This window comes from Xenopus laevis, chromosome 4S (genome assembly GCF_017654675.1).
Source record: "Xenopus laevis strain J_2021 chromosome 4S, Xenopus_laevis_v10.1, whole genome shotgun sequence".
Classification (NCBI taxonomy): Eukaryota; Metazoa; Chordata; class Amphibia; order Anura; family Pipidae; genus Xenopus; species Xenopus laevis.
Window position 1 is genome coordinate 26905012 of NC_054378.1, and position 15991 is coordinate 26921002.

The 15991-nt window shown below is 39.0% G+C and overlaps 1 protein-coding gene across 4 annotated transcripts in view; it reads left to right on the forward strand.

Moving 5' to 3' along the window:
* The window catches only part of LOC108715345 (solute carrier family 12 member 4), a 287853-nt gene that overhangs the window by 37354 nt on the left and 234508 nt on the right, over positions 1-15991 (forward strand). For all 4 annotated transcript variants that reach the window (XM_018260421.2, XM_041561093.1, XM_018260420.2 and 1 more), the window contains exons 2-3: positions 4303-4397; positions 9909-10028. In XM_018260421.2, coding sequence (XP_018115910.1) covers positions 4303-4397; positions 9909-10028 — 215 coding nt within the window. The remainder of the gene's footprint in view (positions 1-4302; positions 4398-9908; positions 10029-15991) is intronic.

Here is a 15991-nt window from a genome sequence, read left to right on the forward strand (position 1 = left end):
ATTGCTATTCATGCATGTTACTTTTATTGCTTGACAACATAATAAATTGTTTATTAATGTAGATCCAGTTTTTATGATCTGATTACTTTTGTGATTTTGTTTGTATAGTTTAAAAGGTTTTTGCAACTGTATGTTCATGCTTTCTGTACTGGGACTTTAAGAGCTGTCTCTTCCTGCTCTGCTCACTATGGTTACCATCAGAGCCACCATTCGAAACCACGGGCCCTGTACAAAAAAAATTTCTGGGCCCTCTGGGCACTGCCTACCCCACACCACAGTAAAAAGGCCACACAGACATCCCTGCTAAAAATGGTAACCCCCCCCCCCCCAACACACAAGTTATAAAAAGCCATTAATGGGCAGGGCCCTTATAAGTAAAAAAAAAAAAAAACATTGGCGCCAGGGCCCCCTACAGGTTTAAAAAAATAAATAACTGGTGACCAGGGCACTCCTAAAAATATTGGTGGCCAGTGCCCCCCTTACAAGTTAAAGAAACATTGGGGCCCTAGAGAATATTTAAAAAAAAAAAAAAAAGTGTCGGGGGTTAGGTCAGGTTAATAAAATTAAAAAAAACACATTGGTGTTTAGTAGAACTAAACTCGTGACTTCGGGGCTTTGGCTCCTTTCATGGGTTCAACACTTCAACTTCAGATGCTTTCGTGGCTTTGTTTTTTTCACGGCTTCAGGACTTTGGCTCTTCGGGACTTAAGCAGTTCAGCACAACTTAAGCACTGTCAAGGGCCCAGTACAACAGTAAACCCTTTGCCCCCCTGATGGTGTCACCCCCCCTAGTGCACTGGTTACCATATACTGTGCCCTCTAGCCAAGTTCTTTAGGAAAATGCCATGGCAACATGTGTTTAAATCTGAAATCTATATATAAAATTGTATTTATATCACTGTTTATACTGTTATCTTTTGCTTTATTATTTTGGTATTTATGAAGTATTTGATTTTTCTACTGCTCTGTGTAATGAGCTTGCATTACCTTATGTGACACAAGTGCTGATGTCACTTCAGTGTTCATGTTGGAGCATGCTCTTGATTTTGGCACCCTGTGATAACTGCACAAAGGATGTTATAATGTAAGGATACTATAGTTCCTTATTTTACAATTGCTTGCATTTTTTCCATGCCCCTGACTAAGATGCCCTCTATGAGGGGCGAAATGCTTTTGGATTTTAATATATTATTCCAATAAGTATTGAGTTTTTCTATTTGAGTGCCCTGCTACTACTTTATTTTACCTTATGTTCCCTCTTGACTGTTACCTGTCTCCATCATTCACCTCCATTGACTCTTCTCTACACCCCACTACCCTGGCCCCTGCCAGTGGTTGATCTGCGAGCCTCCTTTCCACCCCCATGTTTGCCACTGCCTTTAGTGCTGCAAGTTACACATGTAAATACTGCATGGAACTGCTGCTCCTACACTACATACATTTGACAAGACACACTGCGGCATATTTATCAAAGAGTGAAGTTAGAGATCACTGCAGTCCACTAGAGTGAAATTCCGCTGTCATTTTTTTGGGATTTCTAAATGCATATTTATCATTGGGTGAAAGTTCACCCTTTGATATATAGGCCTTTCAAAATTCTATAGAAATTAATGGAGAGAGGCGGAATTTCACTCTGGTGGACTGTAGCGATCTCTAATGTCACTCTTTGATAAATATGCCCCACTGAGTGATACCGAAAAACCCACTTACACTTATATTTACACTGTGTACTTAGTCTTCCAAGTGCCTGCTAAACACTTAATTCACACTCAATACTTGGATCACATGCAGCACTTGCTTAGCAGCTCCTTGTTGATGTATCAAACCAGAAGGATATTTCCCACTACAAAATGGTGCCTGCCTGCTTGCTGTGATTGTTCACTTCCAGACTAAAGTGAACAAGACTGAAATAATTTATGTAGTGCAAGTAAACTTTATCTTGCTTGACTAACACAATAATATAGGATTTGGAATTATTTCTTTGGGTGAACGGTCCCCATTTTAAAGCTGAAATTGCATCACACTTACTATATTTAATACTTTTGTTGCTTCAGTTGCAAAGTACATAAACAGGCCCAGGAAGCACATGTCACTTTAATACCAAAGCCTTAAAAGGTTCCTCAACTCTGCACAAATTACAGGCCTATTAAAATTGATCAATATTGATATGAAAATATACACTAAAATGGTTGCAAAGGATTTGTTTAAAATAGAGGGGAAAGGATAATACTTCCAGATTAATATCTTTAATTCAATATGGTGTGTTTTGGGATTTTCTCAAGTGCATCCTGTGGTGGTTTAGGTTCTGATATTATTCATAAAAGTTTAGCACTGTAATAATCCTTCTGCAAAAATAAGTGTCATATCTTTACCCGTCGCTATATGTAATGGCACTAGACAAGGGTATCCTTTACTTCCATACTCTTTATAATGGTTATGGAATCTTTTATAGCACATATTAGGAATTGTAAAGATATTTCAGGTATTAAGATTGGTACTGTAGAACATAAATCTATAGTATTTGCAGATAATTTACTGATAGTAATTTACTAATCCTCATATCTGTTTATCTAACTTTATCTAATTTAATGTCCATTCCGAATTTTTTTGGTGAGGTTTCAAATTGAACACTGGTAAATGGGAAGCTCAAAATAGGCAGCAATATAAGCAATCACAAAAATTATTGAACTCAATTAGCCTTTTAAATGGGCTAGCCAATCTGTTAAATATGAAGGGGTTAACATTTCTAGTAATATCTTATCTATTTATTAAATTCCTCTTAACAGAGCTAGAGAAAGGATTAGATTCATGGAATAAACTACAAATATCTTTGGATGCATTCAAACTATTGAAATGATGGTACAACCTAGAATTATATATGTTCCTATTGCTGCCTATTTTGATTCCTTAATCTTTTTTCTGTCAAGTCATAGATGGACAGGAGGTGCCTCCCTCCCAGATTCTCATATATATTGCTTTGCTATTCAACTTAATAGAATTTTTCAGTGGAACCTACATAGACAAGTAAGTTATGGAAGCAATGTGAACCGTCTAGTATGAATATACCTTTATCCAAACATACCTAAAAATGTATTGTCAGGCATTTGTAGGGGGCTACAATTAAAGTGTTGAATGATCACTTTTTAACCTGAAATGTATCATCCCACCCTACTCCTTTAACCCCATTATCTTGTTTTGACTTTCCTCCCAGTGTCTAGTTTTTCTAGTTAATCATAGGATATGGAAATCAAGGGCAAACAGCAGATTACCAAAACATGTCGTGTGGACGCACAATAAAGCACTGATTAGCAGGTATTCTGCTGTTTGCCCTTGATTTCCATATCCTATGATTGAATCAATTCCAGTGGTGGCTTGAGGGAATCAAGGCGTTGCAATAATGCTTGGCTTTCTGTGTGTTACCCTGAGAGTGATAGTTTCTCTAGTTAGTCTACAGACAAATACAAATAATGAACAACGGGAAAGTTATGCTCACTAATAATTTTTAAATTTTCAAACGGGTGCAATGAGTCTGTGACAACAAAATTCATACAGACCAATACAAGAATACCTTTGCACTCAACCCGTTATCAATATATTTAAGACATTGAGACATTTTGTACCTTTAGTTAACAAAAAATGCCCTCCACTTTAATCAACACAGGGAATGTTTGTCCATATAATGCAGTATAGTAAAGCTGACCAACTATGTCAGTGATTCCTGGTCTCACCAGTCCTGCACAACTTTTATCTAATTCATTAATCAAAGATAACATCTAAATTCACTGCTTCTGTGATACTCCTCTACCTCTAAAACTTTACCCATTCTGTTAACCTAGAGATTGACCGGCTATAGATCTGTGTGTCAAGTCAAGATTGGAGGTGACCATTAAAGGGGAACTATCACAAAAATGAAAATTGAATATAAACTTCATCATACCAAAATAAGAAACAATCCATTAAATATCTGCATAGTTTCTGAAATAATCATGTTTATCTTCACCATCCCTCTCTCAGTATATGTTTCTCTTCATTCTGTCTTCTTGCAGCAGTTGGGTGTCAGTTATTCATTTACAGTTAGATCCAATGGAAGGTTGGAAATGCAATTTGGGGACAGAAAGTTTTTATTTTCAACAACCCTTGGTCAAACAGGAGGGAACTGTGTACTAAATATGTGTTTATCCTGATATTATCTAATATTTAAATTACACAACACCCTTAAATACACATCTTTATCTTAAATACACATTTTTAATAAATTTAGGCCATTTAATGGGTTGCTCATCATTTTATAATTTCTTACAGGTCAAGGAAGTTACAAAGAGAACAGTCCATTTCTCACTGGTGCGGAAGCGACTAAAGGAAATCACTTTTATGACAAAAATCTGGCCTTATTTGAGGTGAGGTTCCTATTGTACAAGGCTTTGAATTTAAGAACAGCCAATGCACAAATGTAAGCAAAAACACTTCCCAAGAAGTACCTTGAATATGGATATTGATTTTGCTTGCAAGGAGATGACGTCTCCTTAACTTAAACATCTACCTCCGCTAGAATAAGTCTCTCTCCTCTGATGCTTTTACTCATCATGTGTTGATCCTATAACTACCTCTGACATCTCCCAAATTCCCTTGTCATCTGTCTCACAACTTTTTACAGTTTTCCACATACAATAAGTATGAAAAACTGTAAAGAAAATGTAAGAGATTGGATGAAATGCTGGAAGAAAAATAATTAGAAGAAAGCAAGACAGAGATGTAGAAGAAAATAAAAGGGAAAAAAAAGTGGAGCAGGGGACAATTTATGGTTAGTAGTATGTTGCTTTTACATATTTTATATTTATGTATGCACCTATAATTTATAACATAAATCTTTCCTATGGGTAACTTGTGTTTTATAACAATGTGCTTGTTTGTGGTGCAAAAAAGGGCATGTTGTTAGAGCTGTGCTTTACTTGATAATGATTGGGCAGTATTGTCCTAATAGACCTGAAGGAAGGAGATCCCTTTAGTGCAGGGGTATCCAAACTTTTTGCAACGAGGGCCATATTTGGTGAGGTGAAAATGTGTGGGGGCCGACCATTTAGCCTGACATTCTTTGAGACATTGACATCATTTAACTCATTTAAACAAGGAATCGCGTATGCAGTTGCAGTAATATTTAGGTACATTAGTGAAATGATCTTCCACTTGGTCTATACTGCTGTCTGTGTGCTGAATGTGTTAGCAATAGACAAGTAGTGATGTGCCGATCTCGCATACACCTTCAGCACTAAAGAAGTATGCGAGAGTGGCGCGTCACTACGTGTCTATTGCTAACACCTTCAGAGGCGCATCACTACATGCCAGTACATGTCTATTGCTAATACCTTCATTTCACTAATGTGCTCAAATATTACGGCTACGCGATTACTGATCGCACTGTGCTGGCGGGCCGCATTATTATTAATTTCATGATGGAGACTGCAGACCAGTGTAAATTTCAAAACAGGCCATAATTGGCCCATGGGCCAGACTTTGGAAATGCCTGGACTACAACAAAAACAGATTTATTTTTTTTGAATAACCAACAAGGCGGGCAGGCTCCTAGCACAATTAGCTAAATCAAGGGGATTACGAAAGCATATCTTGGCAGCCATCAATCCAAGCACTCAAAGGAGAAGGAAAGCTACGGAGCCATTTTATTGCCAAAAGATTAGCTGCAATAGTGCAAGCTAGAATGCAATATTTATTCTGTAGAATGTTTTACCATACCTGAGTAAAAAGCTCTAGAAACTCTCTGTTTAGGATAGGAGCTGCAGTATTAATGTGGTGTGACATCACTTCCTGCCTGAGTCTCTCCCTGCTCTGGGCTCAGATTACAACAGAGAAGGGAGGGGTCGGGGGAAGAGGAGCAAACTGAGCATGCTCTTGCCCAGGGCAATGAGGTTTAAGCTGAAGGCAGGAAGTCTGATACAGAAGCCCATGTGTACACAATAGAAGGAAAGAAATGCAGTGTATCTTTTGACAGGGGACTCGGAGCAGCATTACTTTGGGGGTTTACTGGTATATGTAGATGGACCTTTCTGATAAGGCTTACTTAGTTTTAACCTTTCCTTCTCCTTTAACACCAACCCACTGAGCCAACAGAGATCCAAAATCTCTTCCACAGCTACTTTACAGATCTATACACCAGAACCCCCACTACAGACGGATTCAATAATGAATTCTACAACATTTTTTAATTTCAAATACAACCAATACATCCAACCTGCAGCATCGTTTTTCCCACATACTATTCAGTATCAAGATAAATCACCCCAAATATGAAAGCCTGGGGTCATCTGAACAGTGTGATGCCCAATATGTATAGGTTTACCTAAGCACGTGGCATATAGGGGCCCTAAAATGAAATCCCACCCCCTCCCCATATGGTCTGTCATTTCAGGTACTGCAAAATCAACACATTTACATAGTATTGGGGGGGGTCAAAGGTAGAAAAACAAGTTCACCCCAAAAAAACATATATTTTTGGAAAGGACACATTCCCCCGAATTCAATTGGGTATGCATGTCTTTATACTCCAAAGCACCAAGCTGCAAACCTTTCCTAAATTTGGCAATTTTGCTTACATTTTTAAAAATCACCTCAAAACTTCCAACCTGCAGCATCGTGTTTTCCACATAATATTCGGTATCAAGATAAATCACCCCAAATATGAAAGCCTGGGGTCATCTGAACAGTGTAATGCCCAATATGTATAGGTTTACCTAAGCATGTGGCATATAGGGGCCCTAAAATGAAGATCCCCCCCCCTCATGCAAAGGCACGTCTTTCTACGCCAAAGCACCAAGATACAAAACTTGGCGATAAAAGCAACAGTTTTTTTACATTTCTGAAAATTTACTAAAAATATTGCAATACATACAGTTGTAAAACACCATAAATATTGATGCCCAATATGCATAGATATACCAAGGCAGCTGGCAAATGAGTTTTCTCGGCTGCCGATTTGCATTCTGTGAACATAGACCCTTGACTTCATATTTTGTGCCTCAAGACCCTCCCAACGGCAAAGACCCCCCCCCCCCCAAAATCATATATTTTTGGAAAGTACACATCCTGATGAATCCAACAAAGATAGATGTCTTTCTGCACCAAACTACCAAACTGCAAAGCTTTTCTAAACTTAGAGGTTTTTACATTTCTGAAAATCACCTAAAAATGTTGCAGTTTGCCGCATTTATCACACAATGTTTTACGTACAAAAAAATCACCCTAAATATGGACATCAGGTCCACTGAATAGTTTGATGCCCAATATGCATAGATTTACCAAAGTATGTGGTGTGTACAGACTCCATATGAATTTTCACGCTGGCCAACTCAGCTGCTGAAAAGAGAGCCCCAGCTGTGCGTTATGTGCTGTAAGACCCCCCCAAACTGTAAAAAGACCCCCAGAAAACCATATATTTTTGGAAAGCATATATTCTAGCGGATCAAACTAAGTAAAATATATCATTCTATACCAAAACACCATACAGCAAGACTATACTAAAATACATAAGGCACAATAATGCAGGGATAAAATTGCAACAAAACCACAAATTGCGTAAATCAATGAAAAAACAAAATAACTGATCCGACAGCGTAATTAGTGGCCAAAATCGATTGTCCAATAGTCACGCTGCCAAAATAACAAGTTTTTAGGCAAAAAACCCCAAAAGGTAACGGTACAATGAATAAGTAAAAAAAAAACACCTGTTTGTGAGTTTTTGTGTATACATGTTTGTGCACTTCTAAAAGTTGTCTGAGTGTGTAAATACATGTAAGTGTACAAAAGTGTGCTAAAATAAAAAATACCAATGTGTGCATAAATGTACTGTAAGTGTATGTAACTGCATGTAAGTGTGTAAAAAAGAAGCCTGCACTTACCGTTTTTGGAGCAGGAGGATCTCTGGAATTGCTGGAGGAGTCCTGGACAGCGTGTCAGCAGGGTTGTTGCGCAGCAGGAAGTGCGTGGGTGGCTCTGCAGGGAGGAGGATGGTAAGTGAAGTAGCAGACGCTCCATGTGATGTCTGCTACTTTTGAAGTCAGATCTGCGACTATCGAGTCGCACATCCGACTTGACAGCCCCCTAGCCTCGTTGCCTAGGGGGCTGTCTTCCCTCCCCACTCTTTGCGGAGGCGGCAAAAGCCGCCAACGAAGAGAAATAGCTCAGCTGCTAACATTCTTGGCAGCCTGAGCATTTGCCTGCTAGCATGTACACCATACATGCTTGATAGGCAAAGGGTTAATCTCCCAGATATAAAACAATACAAATAGCTGCACTTACAAGGATCCTACTTGATTAGCTACACTCCACATCAATTTACACAACGTGGGTTGCTGAGGCATTCTTCATAAACCCCTTAATCCTAAAAAGTATACTCCACCTACACAAACAGGAAATCTCGCAACATATACTGGACAATCCATTAATAATGTCTATGAGGCATGTATGGCACACTCTGCAAACCAAAAACAGCCTAAATACTCATCACTCCCTACACTGTACTTCCTTGAATAATGAGAAATTCCAAAATGGCCAGACCTAAAACACTTTTGCAACATGGAAGGTGACTGGTCTCTCCATCATAAAACATACATTGATGTTCAAAAGGACCCCTCACCTTAAGAGTCCTGCAATGGATCAGGTACACCCAGGTTACCCGCAAAAAAAGCAGGTACCTTGCAGGATGAGGGTATGATTTTTGGGTGCAGGTATAGATGCAGATCTGCAGCTCTGCAGGCTGTGGGTCTCATATATACTTCTTATGTTATTATGTCTATATTTTACGCCTTTTAATATTTAACAATTTTTTTCTGTCTCTGCCCACTTCTGATGTCACTGAACATAGCTGTATTTACCCATTTTGGATTGGGAAGGATGTGTGCTTTCTAAAAATATGACTTTCTAAACTTTCTTTCTTTTTTTTATTGTGTTACCCCACATAAAATGCAAACTTTACGAAAGCTTTACAGTTTGGTATTTTGGAGTAGAATGAAGTAATTACCCATTTTGAATTCGAGGGAATCTGTACTTCCCTAAAATATATGGCTTTCTGGGTTTACCACTTTTTTATTATTTATTTTTTTTAAGCTTTACCCCACATAAAATTTAGTAAATGTGTTGCTTCTGCAGAAACTGGAGGATGATAGATCATATGGGGTGTCTTACTTTTGGGGCCCCTAGAGACTACATACTTTGGTAAGTTTGGAAGCACTACTGAGTGTAAAACTTGTAGAGGCTGGAAGGAATTTTCAAATGTTTTATTTTATTAAAGTCTTATTTATTTGTCAATGTGAAGGCATTTTTTGCTTTTAAATAAACACATTTTTCTAATATCACACTTGGGGTGCTTATTTTTTTTGGTTTCTACCATTGTGCAGTGAAAAGAGTTGATACGGCAATCAGGGTTGTGGCAGAGATTCGCTTAAAGGAGTTTGGCAGGCTTCAGACTTCAGCTTTGTTGCAATAATAAATGGCAAAAATGCAGTATTCAGTGTATCAAAGGTATTATTATGAGTTTTCCTAATGGAAAGGAAAGAGGTAGAAGTAGATGAAACATTTTTTTTTATATCTAAAAGAGCTGAATATCTGATATAATGGTTACTGTAACATCTTTCCTGATATAAGAGTGAACAGGAAGTATTAGAAGTTGAATTGAGTATTTGTTATTGGGAGCAGGTCCCATAGAATGAGTTTCCCATACAGTGCAGTTTACTTTCTTATGTATGTGTTAAATAAACACTTGTTAATTCATAGGTGGTATACAAGCACTGGAATCCCATGGGTAGTTACTCAAAATAGCCAAATGGAAAAAAAACCCATGATCCATATTAAATTGTTGTTTTTTGAACCTAAATGCTTTTTCTTCTGTTTTATTTCCACAGGAAGAGCTTGATATTCGTCCCAAAGTTTCATCCTTTCTCAGCCGTCTTGTCAACTACACAAACCTTACACAAGGTACCAAAGAACATGAAGATGCAGAGGAAGTTTGTAGGATGGTTAAAGTAAGTACAGGCATTCCTAATATTGTCATGGTACATACAGGGTCTTTTGTGGTAAATAAACCATGGGACTGTAAACTCTTGTATCTGTTGGGGTGAGGTATAGCTGCTTTATTTATTTTATGGAGAACGAAAGGGTTAATCACCAGGGGTACAAAATATTGGCAACCCCCAGCCTCCCTAAGTTAACACACAAATAAATTGTGGCGCACACAAAGAATTTTGTGTAAAAACAGATATTTGTATTTTTATTCTGCGTATATGTCAGTACATATGGTAGTTTTGTCCCTTCCAGACAAGGAGGTAGGACCTATACCAAAGCCAATAAATAATAATCTTGATCTATAAGACCACCTGACTTCCTCCTCACCAGTGTTATGTTTTTGTTCTATTGGACAGGGAGGTAGGATCTTCCTTCTCACCCTTTTTTGGATCTAAATGAAAGTGATACAGGGTTTTTGGATTTTCTTTTGTCATTTTATTTATTTTTTACTTCTGTGTAACGCAGAATGATGATTCCCAGGTAATGGTGAGGAATTTACTAGATTCCCCCAATATAACAATGTTCAAATTGATGCCTATTGGGAAGCATTACTCGTGGTCCTAACTCTGTGCTAAAATAGTCCCTCTGCGGTATGCCTAACTATACAAAGGATACAACCTGGTGCTTATTGGGAAGTAATGCAGGTGTGGGTATTCCCATGTTCCTAAAAAGAAAAACTTACACTCGCACACCCTGGCCGTCCGAAGTCACACGAGTTCCAGGTGCTAGATGTTTAGAGGAATTGGACAACCTCGAAAGCAGTGTAGATACAAGACACACCAGCACAACATGGATAATTCTAGCAGGATTTGACCTTGCTCGTTTATTTGCGGATGCAACGTTTCGGGGCGTGACCCCTTTCATAAGCATTGCTGGTGTGTCTTGTATCTATATTCCCATGTTCCTACCTGTGAGCTAATTTAGCCTCCTTTCTCCTATGGCTTTTGCAAGGCTATTTGAGATTTTGGCTTTATCTATATCAGAAAAAGCGCCATGGGTATGGATATAGGTTAGTATTAACAGCCTGAATCTGGTGAATATGATGCCTCAGTAGCCACTATGTGTCTAAAATGCTCAGTGCACTGGTTCTACATGGTATTTAGCTAATTATATCCCTCAGCTGAAAGCTATACAGGTTCTGACTGGAATTCTGGTATAAATGTTTGGTTCTCATCCTTTTTAGGTGGAGGATTGTCTTCTAGCATGCAATGATGTGGTTTTGTGCTTTGGCCCATTGTTTGTGTGGCTATTGGCTTTTGGTATCACTCTTGTGCTGGTTATGGTCCTAGATATGGCCTTTGGCTCACCGTTCTGCTGGTGCTTATTATGTCCTTTTTGGCCGTGGGGTCACTGGCCCTTGTTAAAGCCTTTTGGCTTGCATGTTTGCTAGTCCTTGTTATGGACTTTTGACACTTGGCTTATAGGTTTGCCAGCCTGTGCTGTGGCCCTTGGCAGATGAGGCTACTGCTTTTGCTGTGGCCCTTCGCATAATTGGCTGCTGGCCTTGCTGTATCTTTTCTAGGGATGCACTGAATCCACCATTTTTGATTTGGCCGAATCCCCGAATCCTTGGTGAAAGATTCAACCAAATCCTAATTTGCATATGCAATTTAGGGGCAGGAAAGGAAAAAGTGGAAAAAAATATTTTTTTGTGACGAAAAGTCATGTGATTTCCCTCCCCGCCCTAATTTACATGTGTAAATTAGGATTCCGATTCGGCCAGGCACAGGGATTTGGCTGAATCTGAATCCTCCTGAAAAAGGCCGAATCCCCTATCGAATCCTGGATTCGGTGCATCCCTAATCTTTTCACAGGCCTGGCTGCTGATCATTGGCAAGAGTGGGTCTTTTCCTTGTTCTTGGGAGAGCTGCAGTCAGTGGTGGCCAGGTCTTCTGGCTTTGGTATCTCTCCTTTGCATGCAGGGTTGTTTCTTGCACCAGCATTTGCCAAGCTTTGCAGCTGTGGTTATTCCTAGTTCACATTCTAGCTGGTGACTGCCCTGAGTGATGTGCAGTAGGTAGTTTATTTCTGTGCTGATTGGAATTCAGTAGTTGTTGGTTCAGGGTTGGCCCTTTGCTCCAGTCTTGTGTGCTTGTTTTTGTTTCTTGTTTGCCACTATTTTCTGGCAAGGACTCAAGTGTTTTGCAGGTGCAGTAGCTTCCTAGTGCATCAGTGGTTGCAAGTGTAGTAATTGTTTTGTAGTTGGAGATTTCTAGCACAGTGCTAGCTTATGCAGGGCCAGATTTACATAGCGGGCACCCCAAGCCTGCTGATGTTCGTCCCCTCCATCCCTTCCCTTTTGTTCACAAAAATTGTCATCATTGGGACTGGAGCAATGGGGATTAGCACACAGGAGATTTTAAAAAAATATATTTTATCTCCTGCGCATCTCCAGTGTTTCTGAACCAACGTGTGTGTGTGTGGTTGGCCTAAAATCCTGCTGCCCTGGGCCTTGGCCTTTCAACAAATCCTGGCCTTAGTTTATGTGCTATTGCTTGAGTGCTTGGTGCCTTTTGTTCTGGTTATTTTGTTTGCTTTCCGGCTGGGCTGTCCTCCAGGGGTTTGCATGCATGGTATCTGGTTTGTGCTCTGGTTAATTGCTTGTATAACACCAGTACAATGTGCATTGGCTGGCTTGTTCACCAGTGGTTACATGATTGCTGGTTGGCACTGATGGTTAGTTGATTTAGCATCAGCAGTTTGCATGTACATTGCTTGGTTCAGTAGCCTGTTGAGGTCAGTAGTTCTAGTGTATAGTAGCCAGTTGGGTTCCATCTTTGTATGCATTGTAGCTAGCTTGGGTCCCCAAGTGTCTTCTGCTGTAGTGACCTTTAGTGCAGGTGTCGTTGCACTTAGGACACTGCTACTACTGAGCTGTGGGGCTAGATGCTTATGCCCCAGGTTAGTGCTGAAGGTTGGATACATAGCTCCAGTACTAGTGGAAGATGTATCCAAGTTTTTTGCCAGTTTCTGGTGTGGATAATGTGGTCTGCTGGTGGTTGCTAGGGTGGTAACTCTAATGAGCTGGCAGGGTTATGATTGTGGTCACTAGTAGGTGGTTTTAACTTCTTCCACCATATAGTGGAAATCCCTCTGGCCTGTAAGGGAACCATATGGCCTGTAAAGTGTAAATTTTTCAGGGGCTATACATCATATACCGGTAGATTCCTTGTTTGATGGACGTTAATGTTGGCCTGGTTTTTTTTTTACTGTGTTATTTCTTTCCCACCCCTTACTGTTTTAGTGCATGGCTTGATAGATCCCATCTGTACTGACATGGAAGGGACACAAAAGAAAATGTGAATTTTGCTTATTACCATACATTCCTTTTCTTCTATAAGGCAGGTCAGTACAGGACTTCCCATCCCAATTTAGTTGGTAAATAGCACTGCTATGGCAAATTGTATAAAAAGAACAGAGGCGCCAAAAGAATAAAAGGATATAAACGAGTTTAAAAACCAAAACTTGGTAATCAGAGGAGGCAGTAGTGGACTTACCTCCTCCAAGCAGACACAAAACGACTGTAATTAAGCAGTCAAAATTTATTAATGAACTCCAATCAGTACAACGCATTTCACGGGCTCAGACCCGCTTCTTCAGGCAATAAACAATGGAGTTACAGCTGTGAATTTCAGAGACCAAAGTGACAAATAGTATGCTGTATGCTTATTCGTCAAAACAAAAGCTTTTTTAGTATTACAAAAATATGTATGATAGTCATTATTCTGGGATAAAGGTATGGTGCAGGGATTGATTAGCTATTAAAAAAAATGGGGGGATTTTGGAATATACCAATGTAAAGGTTGATAAGTATTAGAGGATACAACAATTATACAGGTGAAGTGCAGTAAATAGGGTAAAAAGGAAGTGCAGTGAGCAAAAATGTAGTGGGGCTGCAAAGTTAATATAAAGTCATAACTAACAAAACAGATAAGGCATAGAGTGGTGTGTGGTAATAAATAACAAGACTCACCATCTGGCAGTAGTATACACACTTAGCGCCTCTGTGCAGGCGAAGGACGCCTGAGTGTCTTTTAAAGTGAGAGTTTGGAGGGGAACCATCATCTTACAAACAGGAAGTGCATCATAGGGGGGCAGGGTTAAGGCAAAAGGTTCAATACTATAGTATAGGGAGTAAGTAGTCACCATGTTGGGAGGGGCAGTGTGGGGGTTACTTAGCTGCCATGTTGGATGGGACAGAGTAGTGAAATAGGTACATAAAAGTGCGTGAGTGTACACATATAAGAAATAGGGGAGTGTTGATCATATTGATGTGGGCAAGCGGCTATAAAATCGGAGGAGAATAAAAGAAAAAAAAAAATTTATATCAGGGCAGGTTATTAAAATGGAGTGCCATAGTGCATGATACCTGAATAATAACCATATGGAGCAAAAACAGGTTGCTTATACAGAATAATAAAAACATTATCTAAAACATATATTAAAAATTGTAATCAAAAACATACATCCATAAAGCATCAGACACTGTGATCAAATAAACATTGATATATAGAATATACAATATGCCACCTTATTTATTATTCCAATGTTCTAAAACATTGGAAGTTTGAATCAAAAATAAAATATATATTATTTATTCACAGTAAAAACATGAGACTGTAGGTCGTAAATAAGTAAAAAATTTAAAAAAATTTTTTATAAAATTTTTTTTATAAAAGAACCATTAAAGAGAGGACTGACTAAAAGTGTTAATGGAACAGAAGTAAAGAAAAACCATCGTTATTTTCACTTTATCCTAACAAAGAATTTTAACACTTTTAGTCAGTCCTCTCTTTTATGGTTCTATATAAAAAATAGATAAAAAAAAGTTAACGTATTTTTTTACGTATTTACGACCTACAGTCTCATGAATTTTTTTTTTTTTTCTTCTCCTCCGATTTCATAGCCACTTGCCCACATCAATATGATCAACACTCCCCTATTTCTTATATGTGTACCCTCACGCACTTTTCTGTACCTATTTCACTACTCTGTCCCATCCAACATGGCGGCTAGGTAACCCCCACACTGCCCCTCCCAACATGGCGACTACTTACTCCCTGTACTATAGTATTGAACCTTTTGCCTTAACCCCGCCCCCCTATGATGCACTTCCTGTTTGTAAGATGCTGGTTCCCCTCCAAACTCCCACTTTAAAAGACACTCGGGCATCCTTCGCCGGCACAGAGGCGCTAAGGGTGTATACTACTGCCAGATGGTGAGTCTTATTTATTACCACACACCACTCTATGCCTTATCTGTTTTGTTAGTTATGACTTTATATTAACTTTGCAGCCCCACTACGTTTTTGCTCACTGCACTTCCTTTTTACCCTATTTACTGCACTTCACCTGTATAATTGTTGTATCCTCTAATACTTATCAACCTTTACTTTGGTATATTCCAAAATCCCCCCCATTTTTTTTAATAGCTAACCAATCCCTGCACCATACCTTTATCCCAGAATAATGACTACCATACATATTTTTGTAATACTAAAAAAGCTTTTGTTTTGACAAATAAGCATACAGCATACTATTTGTCACTTTGGTCTCTGAAATTCACAGCTGTAACTCCTATGTTTATTGCCTGAAGAAGCGGGTCTGAGCCCGTGAAACGCGTTGTACTGATTGGAGTTTGTTAATAAATTTTGACTGCTTAATTACAGTCGTTTTGTGTCTGCTTGTAGGAGTTAAGTCCACTACTGCCTCCTCTGATTACCAAGTTTTGGTTTTTAAACTCGTTTATATCCTTTTATTCTTTTGGCGCCTCTGTTCTTTTTATACAATACTAAGTCCACCCTGGGTGGAGGGTTGATACCCTTTTTCTATCTACAGAGAGTGACTTCTTAATCCTGAGTGGGGTCAGGACAATCTCCCCACCTGCCTTTACAGTGGTTGCCTATTGGTAACCCTGGTTTGTG